This window comes from Arachis hypogaea, chromosome 6 (genome assembly GCF_003086295.3).
Source record: "Arachis hypogaea cultivar Tifrunner chromosome 6, arahy.Tifrunner.gnm2.J5K5, whole genome shotgun sequence".
NCBI classification, from domain to species: Eukaryota; Viridiplantae; Streptophyta; class Magnoliopsida; order Fabales; family Fabaceae; genus Arachis; species Arachis hypogaea.
Window position 1 is genome coordinate 1843771 of NC_092041.1, and position 20027 is coordinate 1863797.

At 33.4% G+C, this 20027-nt stretch overlaps 2 protein-coding genes across 2 annotated transcripts; one reads left to right on the top strand and one right to left on the bottom strand.

Annotated features, from left to right (window-relative positions):
* Positions 1-2808: 2808 nt before the first annotated feature.
* Positions 2809-8910, top strand: LOC112695261 (probable L-gulonolactone oxidase 6). Its single transcript, XM_025747529.3, has 4 exons — positions 2809-3619; positions 5788-6043; positions 7675-7776; positions 8010-8910. The coding sequence occupies exons 1-4, from the start codon at positions 2924-2926 to the stop codon at positions 8750-8752; spliced, it is 1797 nt and encodes a 598-aa protein (XP_025603314.1). The 5' UTR covers positions 2809-2923; the 3' UTR covers positions 8753-8910.
* Positions 8911-12398: 3488 nt separating this feature from the next.
* On the bottom strand, positions 12399-14721 carry LOC112695262 (arachin Ahy-3-like). Its single transcript, XM_025747530.2, has 4 exons — positions 14216-14721; positions 13827-14119; positions 13099-13719; positions 12399-13018 (listed from the first exon to the last, which is right to left on the bottom strand). Exons 1-4 carry the CDS (start codon positions 14502-14504, stop codon positions 12629-12631), a joined length of 1593 nt encoding a protein of 530 aa, XP_025603315.1. The 5' UTR covers positions 14505-14721; the 3' UTR covers positions 12399-12628.
* Positions 14722-20027: the final 5306 nt, after the last annotated feature.

Consider the following 20027-nt stretch of genomic DNA (forward strand, 5'->3'; position numbering starts at 1 on the left):
AAAAGCTGATGTGGAGTAACTTTTTATGACAGGTGGGCCATAAACAGGAACTGGAACGAGTTCCCTATTGGAGATGGTCTAACACGTCAATATATTACTAGATACACGCCTTATTAATTCATGTGTTCAATGACCAAATTGCTCCACGCGATATATTATGTTATAATTAAATATTAATTATAGAACTTGATAGGATAGGATAAGATATTGAGAACAGGACAAAACAAAATACTAATAGACAGAGATACAAAATTTTGTGTTCTTGTATTCTATTTGGTGATAAATTAAAACAAATTATAAAAATTTAATTTATTCTCAATTTTTTTTATTCAAAAAATTTGAGATGAAAAATATAATAATAATAAAAAATATAATTATGAAAAATTAACAAAAATAATAAAAAAAGGAATGAAAAATAAGTTGTGCTCCTTATTAGTGTCTATGTGTCCTTCCTGTCAGGATGGACACAAAATACACTAATTTAGTGTCTCAGAACATATTATCTCTGTCCATGTCTCCTCTGTCAAACATAATTTTGTGTCTATGTCTCAGTGTTATTTCTGTAAACAAACGCAGCCTAGTAAAACTACAGTCCATTTGAACCAATTTTTTAAATAAAAATATTTAATAATAAAAATATCTAAAATTAATTAAAATTTATTTTATTTTATTTAATATTTATTAATTATTATAATAATTAATAAAAATTAAATAGGATAAGTTTTAATTAATTTTTTTTATCTACTAACATTATTATTTTTTAAACTTTAAAAAGAGAAATGTTGGAGACGATGATTTATTATTTTTTATCATCACTTAATCATTAACTCGATTCATTTAGTTTAGTTTTGTTAGTATAATAATCCAACAATATATTTTATTTCATACTTTTAAATATTAATGACTAATTAATAATAAAAAAAATAAATTTTAATGACCTTCTAATTTTTCTCTTCCAAAAAACTTTTAAATTTCAAAACTTTTTAACTTTAAAAAACGCGTCCTCAATATTTGCGCCACGTACATTCGTCTTTTTATTCCCTTTCTTCGTCTTCTTCTTCCTCTTTTTCTTTGTCAAATCCGCACCACCTATCATCTGTGCACTCCCGAGCACCAATCCGTTGCACACTGTGCTCGTCGTGCTGCCCATCACTTGCACACCAGTTGCCACACACTTCTCCTTCTCTTCCACCTCCTCCTCTTCCTCTTAAAGTTTTAGATGATTTTGTTAACTAATTTTAGATATTTCTTTCTCTTAAGTTTTGAATGTATTTTTTTTTTATATATATTTTGGATGTTTTTATTTCTTATGTTTTAGATGTTTTTTTTAATAGTTTTGGATGTTTCTTTTTTTAATTTTTTATTTTTTTAAATATTTTAGATGTGTCATTTTGTTAAATTTTAAATTTTTAAAATAATTTTAGATAGAGATATTCTCTACATCTAAACAATTTTAGCATTCAAGAGCAATTTTAGGTCACGCGTTTTTTCCGTTTTCTTCTTTCTTCACGCTTCTTCTCTTCTTCTTCTTCTTCTTCTCCCGTGCTTCTTCTTCTTCTCATGCTCGTTTACGCACGGAGCGTCTTCTTCTTCTTCGTCTTCTTTTTTGCGTTCCTCCTCCACCTCATTCTCCTTCTTCTTCTTCACAGTTTTCTCCTTATCGTCATTCTTTTGTTGTTGTTGCTGCGGTATTTTTTTTTTGTCTTTTTGTCCTTCTGTCCCTTGTGAAGAAGCAGTATAAGGTGAAGAGGAAGAGTTTTGAATTGTATAGAAATGAACCGAACATGTTATTATGGTGAAACAATTATATAGTACTAAATGAATGGAACATTATCCATTATATAAATTCAAATTCGAACAACTTTTTGCATAATGAACTGAACACGTATTCATGGTGAAACAATTGTATAGTACTGAATGAACGAAACATAATCCATTATATAAAATTAAATTCAACTTTCTGCATAATGAACCGAACACGTACTCATGGTGAAACAATTGTATAGTACTGAATGAACGAAACATAATTCATTATATAAAATCAAATTTGAAACACCTCTGTCTACAATTTAAAGATTATCAATTCAATTCAATTCAATTCAGATTTAGATCACCTGCTTCCATTCAATTCGATTCAATTTAATTCAATTTAGCAATTGCATTCTATTCAATTCGATTGAAAAAATAATCCATTAGCAAAATGTTGGTGTTGTTAGTAAAGACGATAACAAAAGAGAAGAAGAAGAAAAGGAGGAGGAGGAGGAGGAGGAGGAGGAGGAGGAGGAGGAGGAGGAGGAGGAGGAGGAGGAGGAGGAGGAGGAGGAGGAGGAGGAGGAGGAGGAGGAGGAGGAGGAGGAGGAGGAGGAGGTATACGTGAATTTGAAAGAAGAAGAATATGACGTATGCGTGTATTTGAAAGAAGAAGAAACGCAGAGGAGAAGAAGAAGAAGTACGGGGAGAAGAAGAAGATAAAACACGTGTAATGACGCTCTTTTAATGAGAGTGGTTTTTGTTGGTGTTGGACCTACTTAGACAAAATTTAGATGAAAAAATACTTAAATGTGTAATATAGTTCTTTTAGATATCTCTTTTTTATTAAATTTTAGATGTTTATTTTTATTTAATTTTAAATATTTTTTCTTAAATTTTAAATATTTATTTTTAATTAATTTTAGATGTTTTCACGATCCTTCAAAAATAATATAGTCTTTGGTTCATAGTTACATTTCTCTCCGTATTAGTACAAAGGCTTATACGGGTAATAATAGTTTATGCTCATCAATCATCATCACCCCTCCAACCCACGAAACCAACAACTAAGGACGACACCTCTCCCCCCCTATATAAATATACATACGAGATAATCAGAGTTCAGCAATAATAATCTAGCTATAACTAACATTATCACAAAATACAAGATAGAATGCTGTCCTCTAGAAAGATGAAATCCAGTCACGTTATCATCTTAGTAATAACGATCCTATGTATGAATAATGGAGTAATATCAAGTCCTCCAGAGGATCCAGTGAAGTGCACATCAAAGAACACAAACTGCACCATAACCAACTCCATTGGCATATTCCCTGACAGAAGCATATGTGAAGCAGGAGAGGTGAAGTACCCAAGCACGGAGGAAGAGCTGATATCCATAGTGGCCACGGCCACCAAGAACAACAGAAAGATGAAAGCCGCCACCCGCTACTCCCACAGCATCCCCAAGCTGGCATGCCCGGACGGCAAAGACGGCTTGCTCATAAGCACCAACAATCTCAACAAGGTACTCAGGGTCGATGCAGAGGCCAGGACCATCACGGTGGAGAGCGGCGTCACGCTCCGGCAGATCATCGCCGAGGCTGCGGAGGCTGGACTTGCCTTGCCCTACACTCCCTATTGGTGGGGTATTACCATTGGCGGACTCATGGCAACCGGAGCCCATGGAAGCACCTTGTGGGATAAGGGAAGCGCGGTTCATGAGTATGCCACGGAGATTCGAATAGTTAGCCCCTCGGGACCTGAAGATGGCTATGCTAAGGTTCGGGTCCTTACTGAATCTGATGATGATAATCAACACCTCAATGCTGTCAGAGTTTCTTTAGGGGTTCTTGGAGTTATTTCTCGGGTACGTGTATATATGTATTTTATTCATTTTCTTATCAAAAATATTATTTGTATACTAAAATCAGCCACCAATATATTTATGTATAAATATATATATTATATGTAATTTAATTTATTTTCAATATATATTTATATTTTAGCATGTATTTTATATTAGTGGCTGATTTTAATAACTGATTTTAGTATATACTTAGCACAACTCTTTTCTTATTTATAGAAGATTAAATGCCTGAGCGTGTGGTTCATTTTATATCTAATAATTTAAATGAGTTTTTATGAAATTAAACAGGCTAACTTATTTAGATCATTTATTCGTTTTTTTTTGTCTGGCTTTTCTTACTACTAATTTTGTCTAAAGAAGTGTTAGTTGATATTTTCAAAATTTAGCTTTTTCTTTATTTTTTTCAAATATAAATAATTAATCAATAATATTGGTTACTTTTAAAGGGATTTTTTTCCCTTTTACACACATATATATATATATATATAAGTTTTAGAATCAATATTCAACTCCGCAAATCTATATATACTTTGTATGAAAAGAGAAATTGTACGATAAATACTCCAAGTATGCACGCAAAATAATGTTCATATAGTAGGTAGGGTTTATTTCAACTCACTATTATTACACATTTAATTTATAATCATTAGTTAGACTGTAGTTTTCACTTTTTGATCGCTCACTTTTACCTATTATCTCATATTTTCTATTTTAAATCTAAATCGGCATTTCAAACAAACAAAATTTAGATGTAGAAAAAATATTACTCATATATATATAATACTAGAAAAATAATAATTAAAATAATTTATTCAATTTAATATTTATAATTATATATTTATTGTATCTAAAATTATACAACTAGTATAACTAAAATTAGTGAAAGCATTAAAATAGGCCAAAGTAAAAAACAAATTATGATTGTTTTTGATGTAACGATTCACATTTTTTAAAATTTAAATATAAATAAATTATAATTTATTTTATTAATTGAAATTTTTTATTTTTAAAAATTATTTTATTAAAAATAATTAAATTAATTTTATGATTATTTAAATTTAATTAAATTCATATTTTTATATATATTTTTGTTATCATGAAAATTAATAAAATAAATTATAATTTATTTATATTTAAATTTTAAAAAATATAGGTCATTACATTTGGCCTCCAAACTTTAGCCAAATATTTTCATATATATAATCTCTTTTATATCGTCTAAAATTTACTTGTATAGTTTAAAAATAAAGGATTAAATTCTATCTTATTACAATATTTTTTTTGACAAAAAGTTCTATAGACATCCAATATATGGTGTTTTTTATAGTGCGTAAATTTTAGACATAAACTTTAAAAATAAAATAATGAATTTTATTTTTTTTATTTCTACTTTTAAGTAATTTAAAAAAATTATAGGTAGCAAAAAGTCCCCTTCTTTTATATAAACTATTCATTAGTACTTTGAATTGATGCAAACTTATAATAGAGAAGCCTTTGACTTTCACCTCTAAGTAATTAATGAGCAATGACAACTTGTATGCAGAAAGTTATAAGTAAATTATTGTATGTGCGACGTGCGTACAAGTATCTTAATTAGAAGACATACAGCCATTTTATTTTAATTAAAGAAAAGTCTAGGACCATCAATTTTATTAAATTTTGGCCATAATCAGCAGAGGAAAGTGAATCATTGGATAAAATCTCACATCAATTTCACACCATTAAATCATTATTGATGGCTAGTTGATGGGTAACAATCACAAAAATTACTGATCCCTAACATTACTCTTTAATTAATGATTTATCTTGCGCGCAGCAATAATACAGCCAAATTAAAGAGTAATAAATACGGATATAGTACGTACTTATCCAAAAATATTTGATAATAAAAAAATTAATCAAACGCAATCAGAATTTATTTTAACAATTAATAAATATTAAATAAATAAATTTTAACAATTTCTTTAGATAGAAATTCAGATGAAGTCGACTTCATATGAAGTTGATATCTCATAGTCGTTAGATAAAAATTTAGTCATCAGTCAAATTATCTAACGGTCCTCAGATATCAACTTCACGTGAAATCGACTACACATAAGATTTCACCGTCTTTTTATCTCCTTAACAATTTCAGTGGTTATTATATATGCATACGTTGGTTTTTACAGGTTACCCTGAAATTAGAACCAATGTTCAAGCGATCACTTACGTACTTGACGAAAGATGATAATGATTTGGGGGAAGAATTGATTAGATTTGGAAGAGAGCATGAATTTGCGGACGTAACATGGTACCCAAGTCAGAAGAAGGCCGTTTATAGAATTGATGACCGTGTCCCCCTTAATACTTCTGGCAATGGATTATATGATTTCCTCCCTTTTCGCCCCACTCTCTCAGCCACATTAGCTGTTGTTAGATCCACAGGTCAGATCCATTCCTTTATCCTTTGCCAAATTGCAATACAATATCATACTTTATTCAACATTCATTAATTATTATAATAATTAATAAATATTAAATAAAATAAATTTTTACTATTTTTAATTAATTATTTTTTGTTATCAAATATTTGTCACTTTTATATATATATATATATATATATATATATATATATATATAATAACAGTACGTAACTAAATTAAAGGAGCAGTAACGATATTAATATTCTACCCACTTGCATAATAATTTTATTACGTTACTAACAATATTTCTATTAATTTTTCTACCAACTTTTGTTTATAATTATGTTTAAGAAAATATTTTTATAGATGTGTCTAATAAAAATATTTTTTATAATTGTATCTAATAAAAATATCTTTATATATATATTTTTTAGATATATCTTCTTATATATATACTTAAAATATAATAATTAATTATTATTGATAATAAATTGACAGATAATATATTAGTATTAATACTTTTCCACTTGCATAATCATTTGTGTTCCTTATTATTTAACTCTAGATCTCTCATGCGCAAATAACAGCTTTATTCAATTTTGCTAATTGGCTATAGTTGAGTATACCTACCATATGCATGCTTGTATAATAATACTATTCTTAGCTAGTCGCCTATTGTCTCTATCTGACTTGCAGTTATCTTTTCTATATAAAGAAAAAAGAAATTAAAGATTTTAATTTGTCTTTAATATTGAGTTCAAATAGGTGTTATTCCAAAAAAGAAATTTATTAGATGTGCAAATGATTATTCTAATATTAAGATTTAGGTGAGTAATTTAGAGATATAATATATTTTTATTTTATTGAACCAATTTTAAAATCTATTGTTCACATTAACAATAATTGTCTTCCTAACAAAATCCCTCCAAAAATTAACCCATATCTTATTGAATTGTGGGCCGCTATAATTTTAATTTTTAAATTTGTTAAAATAATAAAATGGCAACGCTATTTTTTATTTTCATAATTTTAAAAAATAAAAGGGGGTGCTATTTTTTATTTTAATAATTTAAAAATATAAAAAATAAAACGGCAATGTGGTTTAGTAATTTTTAAAATAAAAAAATATTTTTTAATCAAAATGTCAATAAGATTTTTTTAAAATTAATTAAAAAAAATTTTTAAACAAAACATCAATGACTTTTTTGTTTTTTTTTAAAGGTAAATTTTTTTTTTCATTGCAGAACTAAATTTATCTAAAGTCAAATAATCTAGTATAATACACTCTTTGACCAATATTTAAAAAATTTAGCCATGAACTGGCAATTATTATATTATCAAATTGTCATTTTTCATAATTGATATATCAGATGTATAATAGATGTATGATTGATTCAAGTATTTGTAAAAAATTAATCTAAAATATATAATATAAAGTTATTTTCTTTTATATTTTTTTAATTATTACTTACCTTATTTTATATTTATTCATTCCTGTTATAATAATATTAAATAATATTAGATATAATAAATATGTAATTATAATTATAGATATTAAATAAAATAAATTTAATTGTTATTTTTTTTAGTATTACCGTAAATTAAATATCTTTATTTACTTAATTTGAACATAATACATATTGTGTGGGACAGAGGAGGTTCAAGAAGAAACAGGCGACGCTAACGGCAAGTGCCTTGGTGCAAAGTTGATAACGGCAATACTGGCAGGCACTGGTTATGGATTGACCAATAATGGTACTCATCACTAGCTAGCTATATACTAAATAAAAGAAGGTAAAAACTCAGTTGAAGTCGACTTTAGTTGATATCTAAGAATCGTTAGATGAAAATTTAGTCAAATCGGTAAAATCATTTAACGGCTTTCAGGTATCAACTTTACGTGGAGTCGACTGCACTTGAGTTTTCACATCAAAAGAAAGGTTCAATAATTAAGGTTGATTAATATTTAATAATTAGTAATTTTACAGGAGTGTTCCTTGGGTACCCAATCGTTGGATTCAGCAACCGCATGCTGTCATCAGGGACGTGTTTGGACAGCGTGAACGACAATCTGATCACAGCATGCCCATGGGATTCGAGAATCAAGGGGGAGTTCTATCATCAAACGGCATTCAGCGTTCCATTGAGTCTCTTGAAGGACTTCATCAAAGACATGCAGGCCCTCGTTGAGTTGGAGCCAAAGGCGCTCTGTGGCTTAGAGATCAACAACGGCATCCTCATGCGTTATGTCACGGCTTCCAGTGCATATCTCGGCAAGACGCAGGACGCCGTCGACTTCGACATCACCTATTACCGCAGCAAAGACCCTCTGAACCCTAGGCTTTACGAAGATATAATTGAGGAGATTGAACAGATTGGGTTGTTCAAATACGGAGGGTTACCCCACTGGGGAAAAAACAGGAACGTTGGGTTTATTGGAGCAATAAGCAAGTACGGAAATTCAGATAAGTTTATAAAGATTAAAGAGGAGTATGACACGAGAGGACTGTTCTCTAGCGAGTGGACGGACCAAGTGCTTGGACTCAACAAAGAAGGGTTGACCATAGTCAAGGAAGGGTGTGCCTTGGAAGGGCTTTGTATATGCTCGGAGGATTCTCATTGTGCGCCTAAGAAGGGTTACTTTTGCAGGCCAGGCAGAATCTACGAGCAAGCAAGGGTTTGCAGTAATCGTGAAGACCATGATCTTCAGCAATCCAAGGACGAACTTTAGCTTTAATTTCGACCTTTTAGGACATACATGATCCGTCTTTACTTTAACTTTTGTGATATTGTGCTTGCTTCATTTTCACAGTAGTAATTAATCATATTTGTTATGTTATTACATGTTGATGAACAATAATAATTAATGCATCTAATAAGTTAATTTCTTGTCTGTCGATATTATTACTTGTCGCTCTTTTATCGCTTTTGGATTGAGCTCATTAATTTTTTCTTCAGATGAAAAGAAAATTTAACGACCATGTTATGCATTAAAAAAAAGAAAATACTATTTGTACATTATTTTTCAGCCACCAATTCAGCTATTCTCACTAAACTACAATAATATATATATATATATATATATATATATATATATATATATAATATGCTTTCATTTTAAATTTTAAATGACTTCACTATAAATAAACAAAGTTTAACTGTTTAAAATTCTAAATCTATTTTATCTTTCTATCATTTTGACTATTAGTTAACATAATCAAATTTAGTCTTCTTCTATTCTGAAATCTCAGGCGTCATTCATTTATTCTTTTAAACCCTCTTCTTAGTTTTATATTTTCAACATTTTTTCTATTCTTTATTTAGTGGTCATTTTCTCTTTATCAAAAGATAAATTTTAAATTCTCTATTTTATTTTATATAGCTCTCTGACTCTATTTATTTTTCAATTTCATTGTTTCTTTTTTAATATTTTCAATTGCAAATTTTAATTCAAACAATTATAGTTTAGATATTAATCTATTTTTTATTCTCTTTATAAATTTATATATTTTATTTTATTCTCAATTTAATGATCCTTATTATTTATTAGTTTATCTTTCATTCTATTCTATTATATGTAATTATATATGTTGCATATAAATTTTTAAAGTGAATTGATCAATTTACTAATTTAAAATATATTTTTTTTAGAAATAATAATAAAAAAATATTTTAAAAGAAAGCTACCACTAGAATCTGAAATCACTCCATCAGTCTCTTCTAATAAAAAGTTCTTAAAATTGAAGCAAAAAAGTTAGCGGCTAATGTAATTTTTGTTTTTTTTGTATTCAAATAATTAATGTACATTTAATATTTTTAAATTTAAATTAATATATCTTTTGATAATAATGTGTATTATTTTTTCCCCCCTAATATAAATTTTCTGGATCCGTCACTGCTTATAAAGACAATGGACTATTTGTACAATGGCTATTGAGTTACAAAATGAACATCCTCCATACTATTTAGAATAACCATCCGAGTACTAGGGATAATAAACATCTTCCCAAAAAATTAAATTGATTTTGGGGTTCACCAAAGATCAAACTCTTAACCTTTCGGATCTAACGCTTTAATACCATGTCATGATACCACTCATCCCAAAAGTTTCAGCTGATAGGAAAAGTTAATACTAATGATTATATCTCTAATACTCCATAAACTTTCATTGTCCACATTGTATAAAAGAAAAGTCTTGTGGGCCAACAATTTTTTAAAAAGTTAGCCAGCATTTAACCATCAAGAGAAAATTGAATGATCCCACACCATTGGATTTAATCTCACACCATTAAAAACATTCTTGATGGCCACTTGATGGTTAGAAAACACAAAAATTGGTGGTCCCCTAACATTCCTCTTGTATAAATATTTCATTGGCTCCTCATACTTTCCCTTTTTTCCCTTTTTTTTATTGACGGTTACTACCTAAATTGGCAAACCGAGCTAACGGCAGTGTACAAACACAAACCCACCTTAACTTTTTCTCCATGAATGTTTCCTTTTATTTTTAGAGATAAGAAACCTACCTTCAAACAATACCTAAATATTAACTCATCCACTTTCAAAGGAGATTTCTTGGATGAGAATCCTCAACAATACCTTGAAGATGTGAGAAAAATCCTGTGAGCCCTTAGATGCAAAAAAGATTACGCTATTGAGCTAGTATCATATAACCTTCAAGTGATAACTAGATATTGGTACAAGACCCTTATTGAAAGTAATTAAGGAAGTAACTGGGCTGCCTACTCTTTTATGGGAAGAATTCATTAAGAATTTTATTGGAAGATTTCACCCTGCTAGCAAGCAAGCAGAGGATGCCATTGCACTAGAGAGATTAAGGCAACGAAGCATGACTGTGACAGAGTATGCTAAAGAATTTTTCAGCTTATAAATTGTGAAAGAATTCTACCTATGCAATTGAGGTTATAAATAGTGAAAGAATCACTCCTAAACAAGCAGATAAGAAGCTTAAGACAAAAAGACAGCTCTTTAGTGGTTTTAATTTCAGACGAAGACCAAGTTATAAAGGTCATCAAGACAATCAACAAGCATCCATTATTGAAGCTGCGCCGTCTGGTACCCCTCTAACAAGCCTCTTAGGCTCAAAGAGTTTCACTGGAGGGACGTATCAATCTGGTGATTAATCTATGCATGGCAAACCATACTGCCAACAATGTGGACATCCTCATTCTGTAGTATGCTTCAAGGCCATTGGTGCATATTTTGGATGCAATCAAACTGGTCACCTAAGGAAGGATAGTCCAAGTTCCAGGGAGGAATTATTTAAGGTCATGCATATTCTATGACACCATCACCTTCACCTTCATACTCAACTACGTTTCTTGGAAACTTTACTATAAACTCTGTGGACACCTTGGCTAATATAACCTAATTCTTCTAGATCCGATGGAAGACATTGTCATTTTAGGTATGGATTGGCTAGCAGCTTATCATTTTATGCCAAATTCTCTAAATGTGAATTTTGGTTAGATCAAGTGGTATTTTTAGGACATGTGGTTCGAAAAAAGTTGAAGCTATTCAAAAACGGCCAAGACCAATTTCTGTGACTGAAATTCGTAGTTTTCTTAGTCGAGCAAGATATTATCGACAATTCATAAAATAATTTTCAAAAATCTCATCATCACCATTAATTAAGCTAACCCAAAAGAATGTCAAAGATGGATAGAGCTGCTTAGAGATTATGATTGTACAATCCTTTATCACCTATGAAAAGCTGATATCATCGTAGCTTCTTAAAGACCACTGATTGGAGAAATTCATCAGCTCGAGGTTAAAGGAATACTGTTCAAACTTAGAAGATCTGGAATTTTTCTTACTCATGTGAATGCTCAGTCATCCCTCATCAAAAGAATTAAAACCCTCTAAAAAGAAGATTTAAAACTGCTTAAACTTTTGGTGATGTTAAGAGCGGAATTAACTCTACCTTCACATTGGACCAAGAAAGAATTCTTCGTTTTGGTAAACGACTGTATGTACCAATCGTTGAAAATCTTCAAAAAACAATCTTGGTAGAAACTCATAGCTCTCGCTATTTTATACATCCTGGTTCTATTAAAACATTAGGATTTGCGACAGTTATTCTGGTGAGAAGGCATAAAAAAGGACATTGGTGACTTTACATGAGCAAGTCATCAATGATCATAAGCAAGCTATATATACCATGCATGTCAAAATTGAATTGTCACGATCTTATAGTGCTTGAATAGAAATCCTAGCTCATTATAGCTCACCCTCAACAATTACTTGGATTTTCGGAGTTAGATCAAAATGTTAGAGCATTTTGTGTTGTTGATATTCTTTTCAAGTTTGTTTTATCACAAAGAAAGGGGGATACAAAGACAAATGTGGCGTGCGTGAGACCATAACTTCTTTTATTATTCATGTTTTTCCCGCAAAAGGTTTTCTCCATATCTGCTCATTGCACATATGTTACATTCCGATCTTAAACAAAAAAGGCATCAATGCCCCTTTGTATTCTTATTCATACTAAAAATTAAAACTACATTATTCTTCTTATTATTATATTATTCATTTGTGGCAAAAAGTATGTAGTGGATAACACGCTTGCAGAAGATACTGGTCGTTTTTAAGCCACAGCCCTCGGAGACTGCTGAGACGGTGGAACGAAGAACTTGAAGGGGTTGTTGTTCTTAAGCTGCCTTGCCTGCTCCCTTGGGAGGCCATATGAATTTGCAACCACCTCCTCCGGCAGGTTATCTATGACGGAGTTTTCACCGGCGAGGTTGGCTATGCTGGGCCTTGAGTCTGTCTTGAATGCCACGTATTCGAAGTTCTCGCTCTGGGACTTTCCAGCGACGGCGAAGTTCTGTGGCACCACAAGCACGTGACCCTCTTGAAGCTCCTCGTCGTACACTCTGTTGCCGTTGCTGTCCACGACTTGCACGTGAGCCCGTCCCCTCAATGCATATATGATGCTGTGTGCGTTGGTGTTGTAGTGAGGGACAAACAATGCATTCTGCAATCACATTTCAATATGTAAATAAATGTCTAGTATATATTGGTAAAAAAAGAGATAGAAAAAGAGAAAGTACAAACCCTGTAGAGATTTCCATATTCAGCACTAAGTCCAAGCCACCTAAGTATTAGAAGGTTGAGATCGTTGGCAGTTTTGAGTGAACCAGCTTGAGGGTTGTAGATGTCAGGGGATCTGTTTCTACCAATGTTCTTTTTAACACTTGCGGTGCAGATCGTCTCTTCAATACCATTCCCCCTGCCTCTGCTTCCCCTGCCACGCCTTCTATCCTCTTCATCGTATTCATATTCATCTTCATCGTATTCCTCTTCTTCGTCGGCACGTCTCTTTCTATCTGGGCTCAAGATTCTGAGGCCTCCCCTCACTGTCACAATGGCTCCCTCTTCTTCACTCTCGTTCTCGCCTCTTAGGTTTTGCACTATCTGTCTGTCGTCAACCTGGAAGGCTTGTTCCAGGAACTCCGGCGTGAAGCCGCTGAAGATGTTTCCACCTTCGTTTTCTTCTTCTTGTCCTGCTCGTTCTCTGCGGCTGTGCTGTCCTCGAGGGCTAAATTCACGCTCTTCTTGTCTAGGCTGACTTTGCGGGCTGTATGGGCTATATGGTAAGCTTCTTCGTCTGCTTTGTCTGCTTTGTTGCTGGTACCTTAAGAACTCTTGCTCGTGGTTCCCAGCCAAATTGAATCTCTGTTATGTATTATTAAATGTTGATTGCTTTAGTGATGACAAGTTCTAAGAAATGACTCAATATTCATGATATATATGCAGATGCCAAAAATAAGGAATATATATACCCTGGGGAACTGATCAAGCTGGTTGTCGTTGTTGTTGGTGTCAGTAAGAGAAACAGCAACAACATCAGTGTCGTGGTCGTTGTAGAGCCAGAAAGCAACACCGGTGGGAACTGCAATGAGATCACCCTCATCGAAACGGTGCACCTTCTGGTGACTATCTTGTTGCTGTTGGCTTTGGTCTTCTCCTTGAAGACGTCTTGGTGGTCTTTGGGACTGAGATCGACGTCCTTGTTGTGCAGGCTCTTCATATGTGCTAGGACAACCAGGGAATATCAACCCAAAGTATCCCCTTCCTGTATGTGTTCATTCAAAATGAAATTAACAAACAAAGATCATGGAAAAAATAAAATAAAATTCTCAAATATGAAAAAGTAGTAATAAGTAATAACCTTGCTGGATGAAGATCTCCTGGGGAGCATTGGAGTAGAAAGGCCTACGAAGGGCGTTGCGGCGGAGGACTAAGCGAGAGAGGGCGACGCCGGCGCATTCGAACTCCTGGTTGTTGGGGTTCCAAGTCTCAATGTAACCGCCCTCTGATTCAATGCGATTGTCAGGTCTCTGCGCATTGAGGCGCTGGAACTGGCACGCATTCTCCTCCGGCTGCTGCCTGAAGGAGATGCTGCTAGCTCCCAGAACTAGAAAGCAAAAGCAAAAAGAAAGCGCAAGAAGCTTAGCCATGGCTGCTATTATTGTTATTGGTGTGGTTGTGATGAAGAGGAGAATGAGAAGCGACGTGATTTATAGGGGGCGAGAGGAGGGTGAAGGAAGGGACACGTCGGAGAAAGTGAGTTGGTAGACTGAGCAATTGGGACACTCTTCAGCATGCATGGCTATGGCACCCTTCCTTTGTTACACCTCGCAAAGCATCTCTATAACATGATAAGCATACAAAGAGAGCAACCTTGTCTCCATGCACAGCTAAGCATTTATCTGCGATTTCTTCACAACGGGGACCACGCATGCACGGCTTCAGTTCTTCTCTTTTCTTGCTCATGCCTAATTCTCCGGTTAGATACATTGTTTAATGTTTATGAGTGGGCGGTACAGTCGACTTCCTATAAAATTGATATTTGAGAGCCCGTTAGATGATTTTACTAAATTTTCATAGAACGACTCTCAGATATCAATTTTATGTGAGGTCGACTTCACTTAAGTTTTCATCTTTTAAGTGTGATGGTATTGTTATTATTATTAAAAATTATTTTAATTGTTATTATTTGTATTATTATTTGCATATTTTAGATATTATTATTAGTAATTATTATAGAATATGATATATCTTATTTTAGAATAATATGATATATATTTTTGTTATCATACTAATATTTTTATTATTCTTAATGTTAGGTAATAAACATCGGTTAATTTTTTGTGTTATGGAAGTAAAAGTGATGATATATTTTAATATTGTAACTTTTTGTATTTTTTAAAACTGTGAAAATAAACAAATCGGAGGGTCCGATTTCTCTATTTCAAATTTTTTAAATTTTTTTTAACACAAATCGGATTCGATTTGTGTACCTCTCATAAATCAAACAGTCCGATTTGTGTACTTCTAAAAATCGGACGGTTCAATTTCTGTATCTCTAATAAATTGGACCGTCCGATTTCTACTTCTCCAGTTAAACTATTCTACATTTGAGTATAACACCTAACCAATCCACATTTTAAAAAACGCACCACTACTACTCCAATATTAAAAATAAAAAGTACATAGGCATCAGGAAGGGCTATTATTATTAGCACTTATAAATTGTGATCAACGCTTTTATAATATTTAAAATTTTGAATAAATTATCATTTGTACACATGAAAAATATAGACGCGGACAAATTTACTCATATAAGAATAAAACGACAATTGTAACCACGAAAGATGGCCTCTGTATGTCAAAAATATCGGACATTCATTACGCAATTGATCTGTAAAGATATTCTTGACACACAGAAGCCATCTTCCATAATTATAATCGTCGTTTTATTTTTATATAGATGCATTTATTAGCGTTTATATCTTTTATGGGTACAAATAATAATTTTTTATTTACAAATTTTATTTAATTTTCATCAAAACTAAAAAAAATCGCTAGTTACGGGTTTTAAATAACATTATGAAATTGTTACTAATAATTTCTTCCGACCCTAAGTATCTTATATCAATATATTACACAAAATATTATTATAATATTAAATAAATCACTCTTAACAGTACATATAAAAAAATAGTCTACAGACATGCATTACTCAACATATAAAAAAATATTATTTTTATACTAAAATCAGCCACTAATGTATTTATGTATAAATATGATGGTTCTAGTTGAACTTGAGAAGGGGGTTGAATCAAGTTGGCTTAAAATTTAAAATTTCAGACTCTGTTAATCTGTTGCTTTCAAGTTGCAGGAGATTATTTGAAATTATCTCATACGCAGAACATAAAAGAGCAGGGAAGAGAAAATGAAGACCAGCATGTATCTTGGTTCGGATTTTTTATACCATGAATCCTACATCCAGTCTCCACCACAAACTATGGTGGAATTTTCACTAATCATTCACAGATTACATACACCAATAGTATTGAATTTTTTCCTAATTCAACTAGTATCTACCCCCTAAGCTTTCATCACCAAAAGTTTAGCTTCCCATAGTGCTGACCCAACTAGTAGTGGGAATCAACCAGATTCAATTTTCCCAAGTGCTAACCCAACTTGGTAAGGGAAATTAATCCTAATTCATAAACCCAAAATACATCAGAAATTAGTGGCTATTTTGCATCACTCTTGCCTTTTCTCTCTTGACTTTTGAACCTCGCATAATTGCCTTTTCTCAAAACAGAAAACAACGCAAGACAGCCATAACATAAAAATCAGAATTAAGCTTGAGTAGAAGAAAGAGATTCCAGCTCTGTGTTAGAGATGGTGCTCTGAGTGTGTGTGTGTTCTCTCTTTTTTGTTTTTGAAATGGTGGAGTGAAGCTTCTTATATATCTTCAACTTGGCTTCTTTGTTGCCTCTTTCATTTCCTTGTACCAGCTACTCGTTGGAGCTGTCATAGCTGGCAGTAGTCCTTTTTCACCATGCTCCACTACCTCTGCTGCTTGAGGAGCTCGACTACTACCTCTGCTGTCCTTTGCTTGACCTTCTTCCTTGGCATGCTCTTCTTTTGCATTCTGCTCCATTTTCTTGCTGCTGCTGCTCTGTGCTCTTTGCTTGTTTGTGTTTTGTTCAACTACGATCCTAGTATTGCTCAGCTGATGTCCTTGGATTAGTGGTTATCCTAGTGTCCTTTCTTGCTTTTACAGAGCCACACCTGTTCTTGTTGTGTTGTTGCTTCCTTTGTTTTCCAGTTGTCCTATTTTGCTCATGATATAGATAGCTGCTCTTTTTCTTTTGCCAAACGTATAGCCTTTCATTCTTGCTGAACGGTGAAACAAGAGTGAGGTATTGGACTTGTGTATTTACTTGAAACATCAAATGAATGAACATGTAGCATTGTTTGGCTGTGAGAGAATTCATGGGCCTGCCACAATAAAACACACATTAAATAATATTGGGCTTTCAACCCAATTGAATGTTTGTCATCATAAATTAACCCAAAATCAAATTAGGCTCAACAAAATATATGTGTATATATGTATTTATATTTTATTATTTTAGCATGTATTTTATACTCGTGACTGATTTTAGTGGTTGATTTTGGTGTACATGTAGCACAACTCAAAAAAAATTACTCAATAAAAAAAAACAAATTGAATATGTTCACACCGAAGAAAGAAATATTGCCTCATTTTGATATGAACATTTTACTAGACTAATAGGATATTTTGATTCAATATTGTATCAAGAGATACAGAGATGAGAGATAATAAGAGAGAATTAGATAAAAATCTCTAAAATTAAGGTCAAAGAGAAAAATGAGAGTTTTTAATTACTTTATGTATATTCACACTATTACATTATACTCTTATAATCCTATTAATAACATAATTCTCTAAATGAGCCATAGGCTCAATACTAACCTTAACATTACCCTCCTTTTTAAAACAACCTTGCCTTTAAGGTAGCGAAAAAAATATAAATTTTAATTAAAATTATAAATGTGAATTACAATTAATAAAAGAAACAATTATTTGTAAATAATATTTTTTATGCTACAACTTAGAATAAAAAAAAAAGAGTAAAGGACAAATACGTTACTGACCTTTTCTTTTACAGACATTTTCGACCACAAGAATTGGAAAATACATTCATGTCCCTAACCCTTCCAAAACGCGGATAAATTTACTCTCCGTTAAAGTGACTCCGTTAGACTCAACGAAAAACGTTGACGTGGCTCCCGTGGTGCTAACCTGGCCATTACGGGAGCACACGTGTCATGTAACTTTTTAAAACATGACATTAGTCCTCTCACACCAAAAGTATAGCTTTTCAAAACAGGATATATTAGTCCTCCCACCCCAAAACGACGCCGTTTCTCCCCCACCCCTCCAAACACACTTTAATCCCCTTCTGCATTTTCAACCAATATTCCAGATTCAAGCCAAATCAGATTCAGATTTTCAACCAATCAACAATACTCCACCAAATCCAGAAGCAGCAAATTCAACACTTCCAGTTTTGCAATTTCAAAATCATCAGCAATGCATCCAAAACACAAACAAAGAATCAATAGAGTAAAAAATCGCAGCAACATCAGTGAAATTTCAAGAAAAACGAGAGGCAGGAGTCTTAGCAAATTCAGATTCAACAAGCAATTCAGCGACATATTCTCTAACAACAGAGCACAAATTCAATTTCACAGGCTCAGTTCACAATTCAACTAATCCAGATTGTGCAATTTATGAAGAACATGTAAAAGCTCCTCATAATTCTAGAAAAATTGCTACACTCTCGAATAGAATCAGCAACTTACCAGAAATTGTATATGGAGAAAACGGCTCTGGCCGAGGAGGCGGCGGAACAGCAACAAGCGGCACTGGCAAAGCTGCAGTTCTACATCGAGGCAGTGATGCCGAGGTCAGCGCCGTCGCAAAGGAGGAAGGAGAAGACACCGTGTATGATGGAGGCGGCTAGATCCTGAGCGGTGAGGACGGCGTCGCGAGTGATTCCACGAGTGTGCTTCACGGCGGCGTTGTCGTGACGCGAGAAGCACTGAACGGTCATGTGGAGGCAGCGCTGAGTTCCGACGGTGATCCTTGCAGAGGTTGGTTTTGTCGTGCTTCTTCGATTGTGGCCAAGCCACCACTACTGACGGCGACGGTCTTCCCCTGGGAGCGTGAAGATGAGAGTATAACAGAACAGTGGGACACGGTGGTTGTGGAGGGTGCGCATGGGGACGGGAGTAGAGTGTGTTAGGATAAGCGATGGAGTGGAGAGGGAGGGGATGGGGCAAGGAGAGAAGGGGCAATGTAGGTGGTGGTGGAAGAGGGAGTCAAGGGCAGGAGGTGATTGGGGTTGGAGGTGGCTGAGGACAGTGACCCACTTCACCGTTTCTGTGGAAGGATTAGGGCTCATAAATGTGAAAGATTGGGGATTTGGGTGAAACGACGTCGTTTTGGGGTGGGAGGAATAATACGTCCTGTTTTGAAAAGCTACACATTTTGGTGTAAGAGGACTAATATGTCCTGTTTTAAAAAGTTACATGCCACGTGTATTCTCGTAACGGCCAGGTCAGCGCCACGAGAGCCACGTCAGCGTTTTTTGTTGAGTCCAACGGAGGGGTAAATTTGTCAATGTTTTGGAAGGGTTAGGGACATGAATATATTTTCCAATCCTTGGGGACGAAAATGTCCGCAGAAAAAAAAGACAGAAACCTATTTGTCCTTTACTCTAAAAAAAATTACCACCTGAATTCCATTGTTTAAAAAAAAAGTAGACCCATTAAAATATCAAAATAATTCTCTTTAGACATTGGCCTAATGGTTAACTAACCATGTAAAAATTGAAGTTAGGCTGAACACACCAAATGAGAAGCCCAACCTGTAAGGAAGGGGCAATACCTTTCCCTCCTTTTTCATTCTTGAAGGTGAAGATAGGGCAAGAATAGCCACTGCAGCTCCAAGCAGTACTCCGTGGGTCATCGCAAGCTCACAAGGATGAATTGGTGATCCACGCTGCTTCTAGTCCTCCTTCAGCCGCTCGGTACCGCCGTCCAGCTCCTGTTCCTCCTTCTTTGTCTTCTTTCTCCGTTGTTCTCTATGGCGT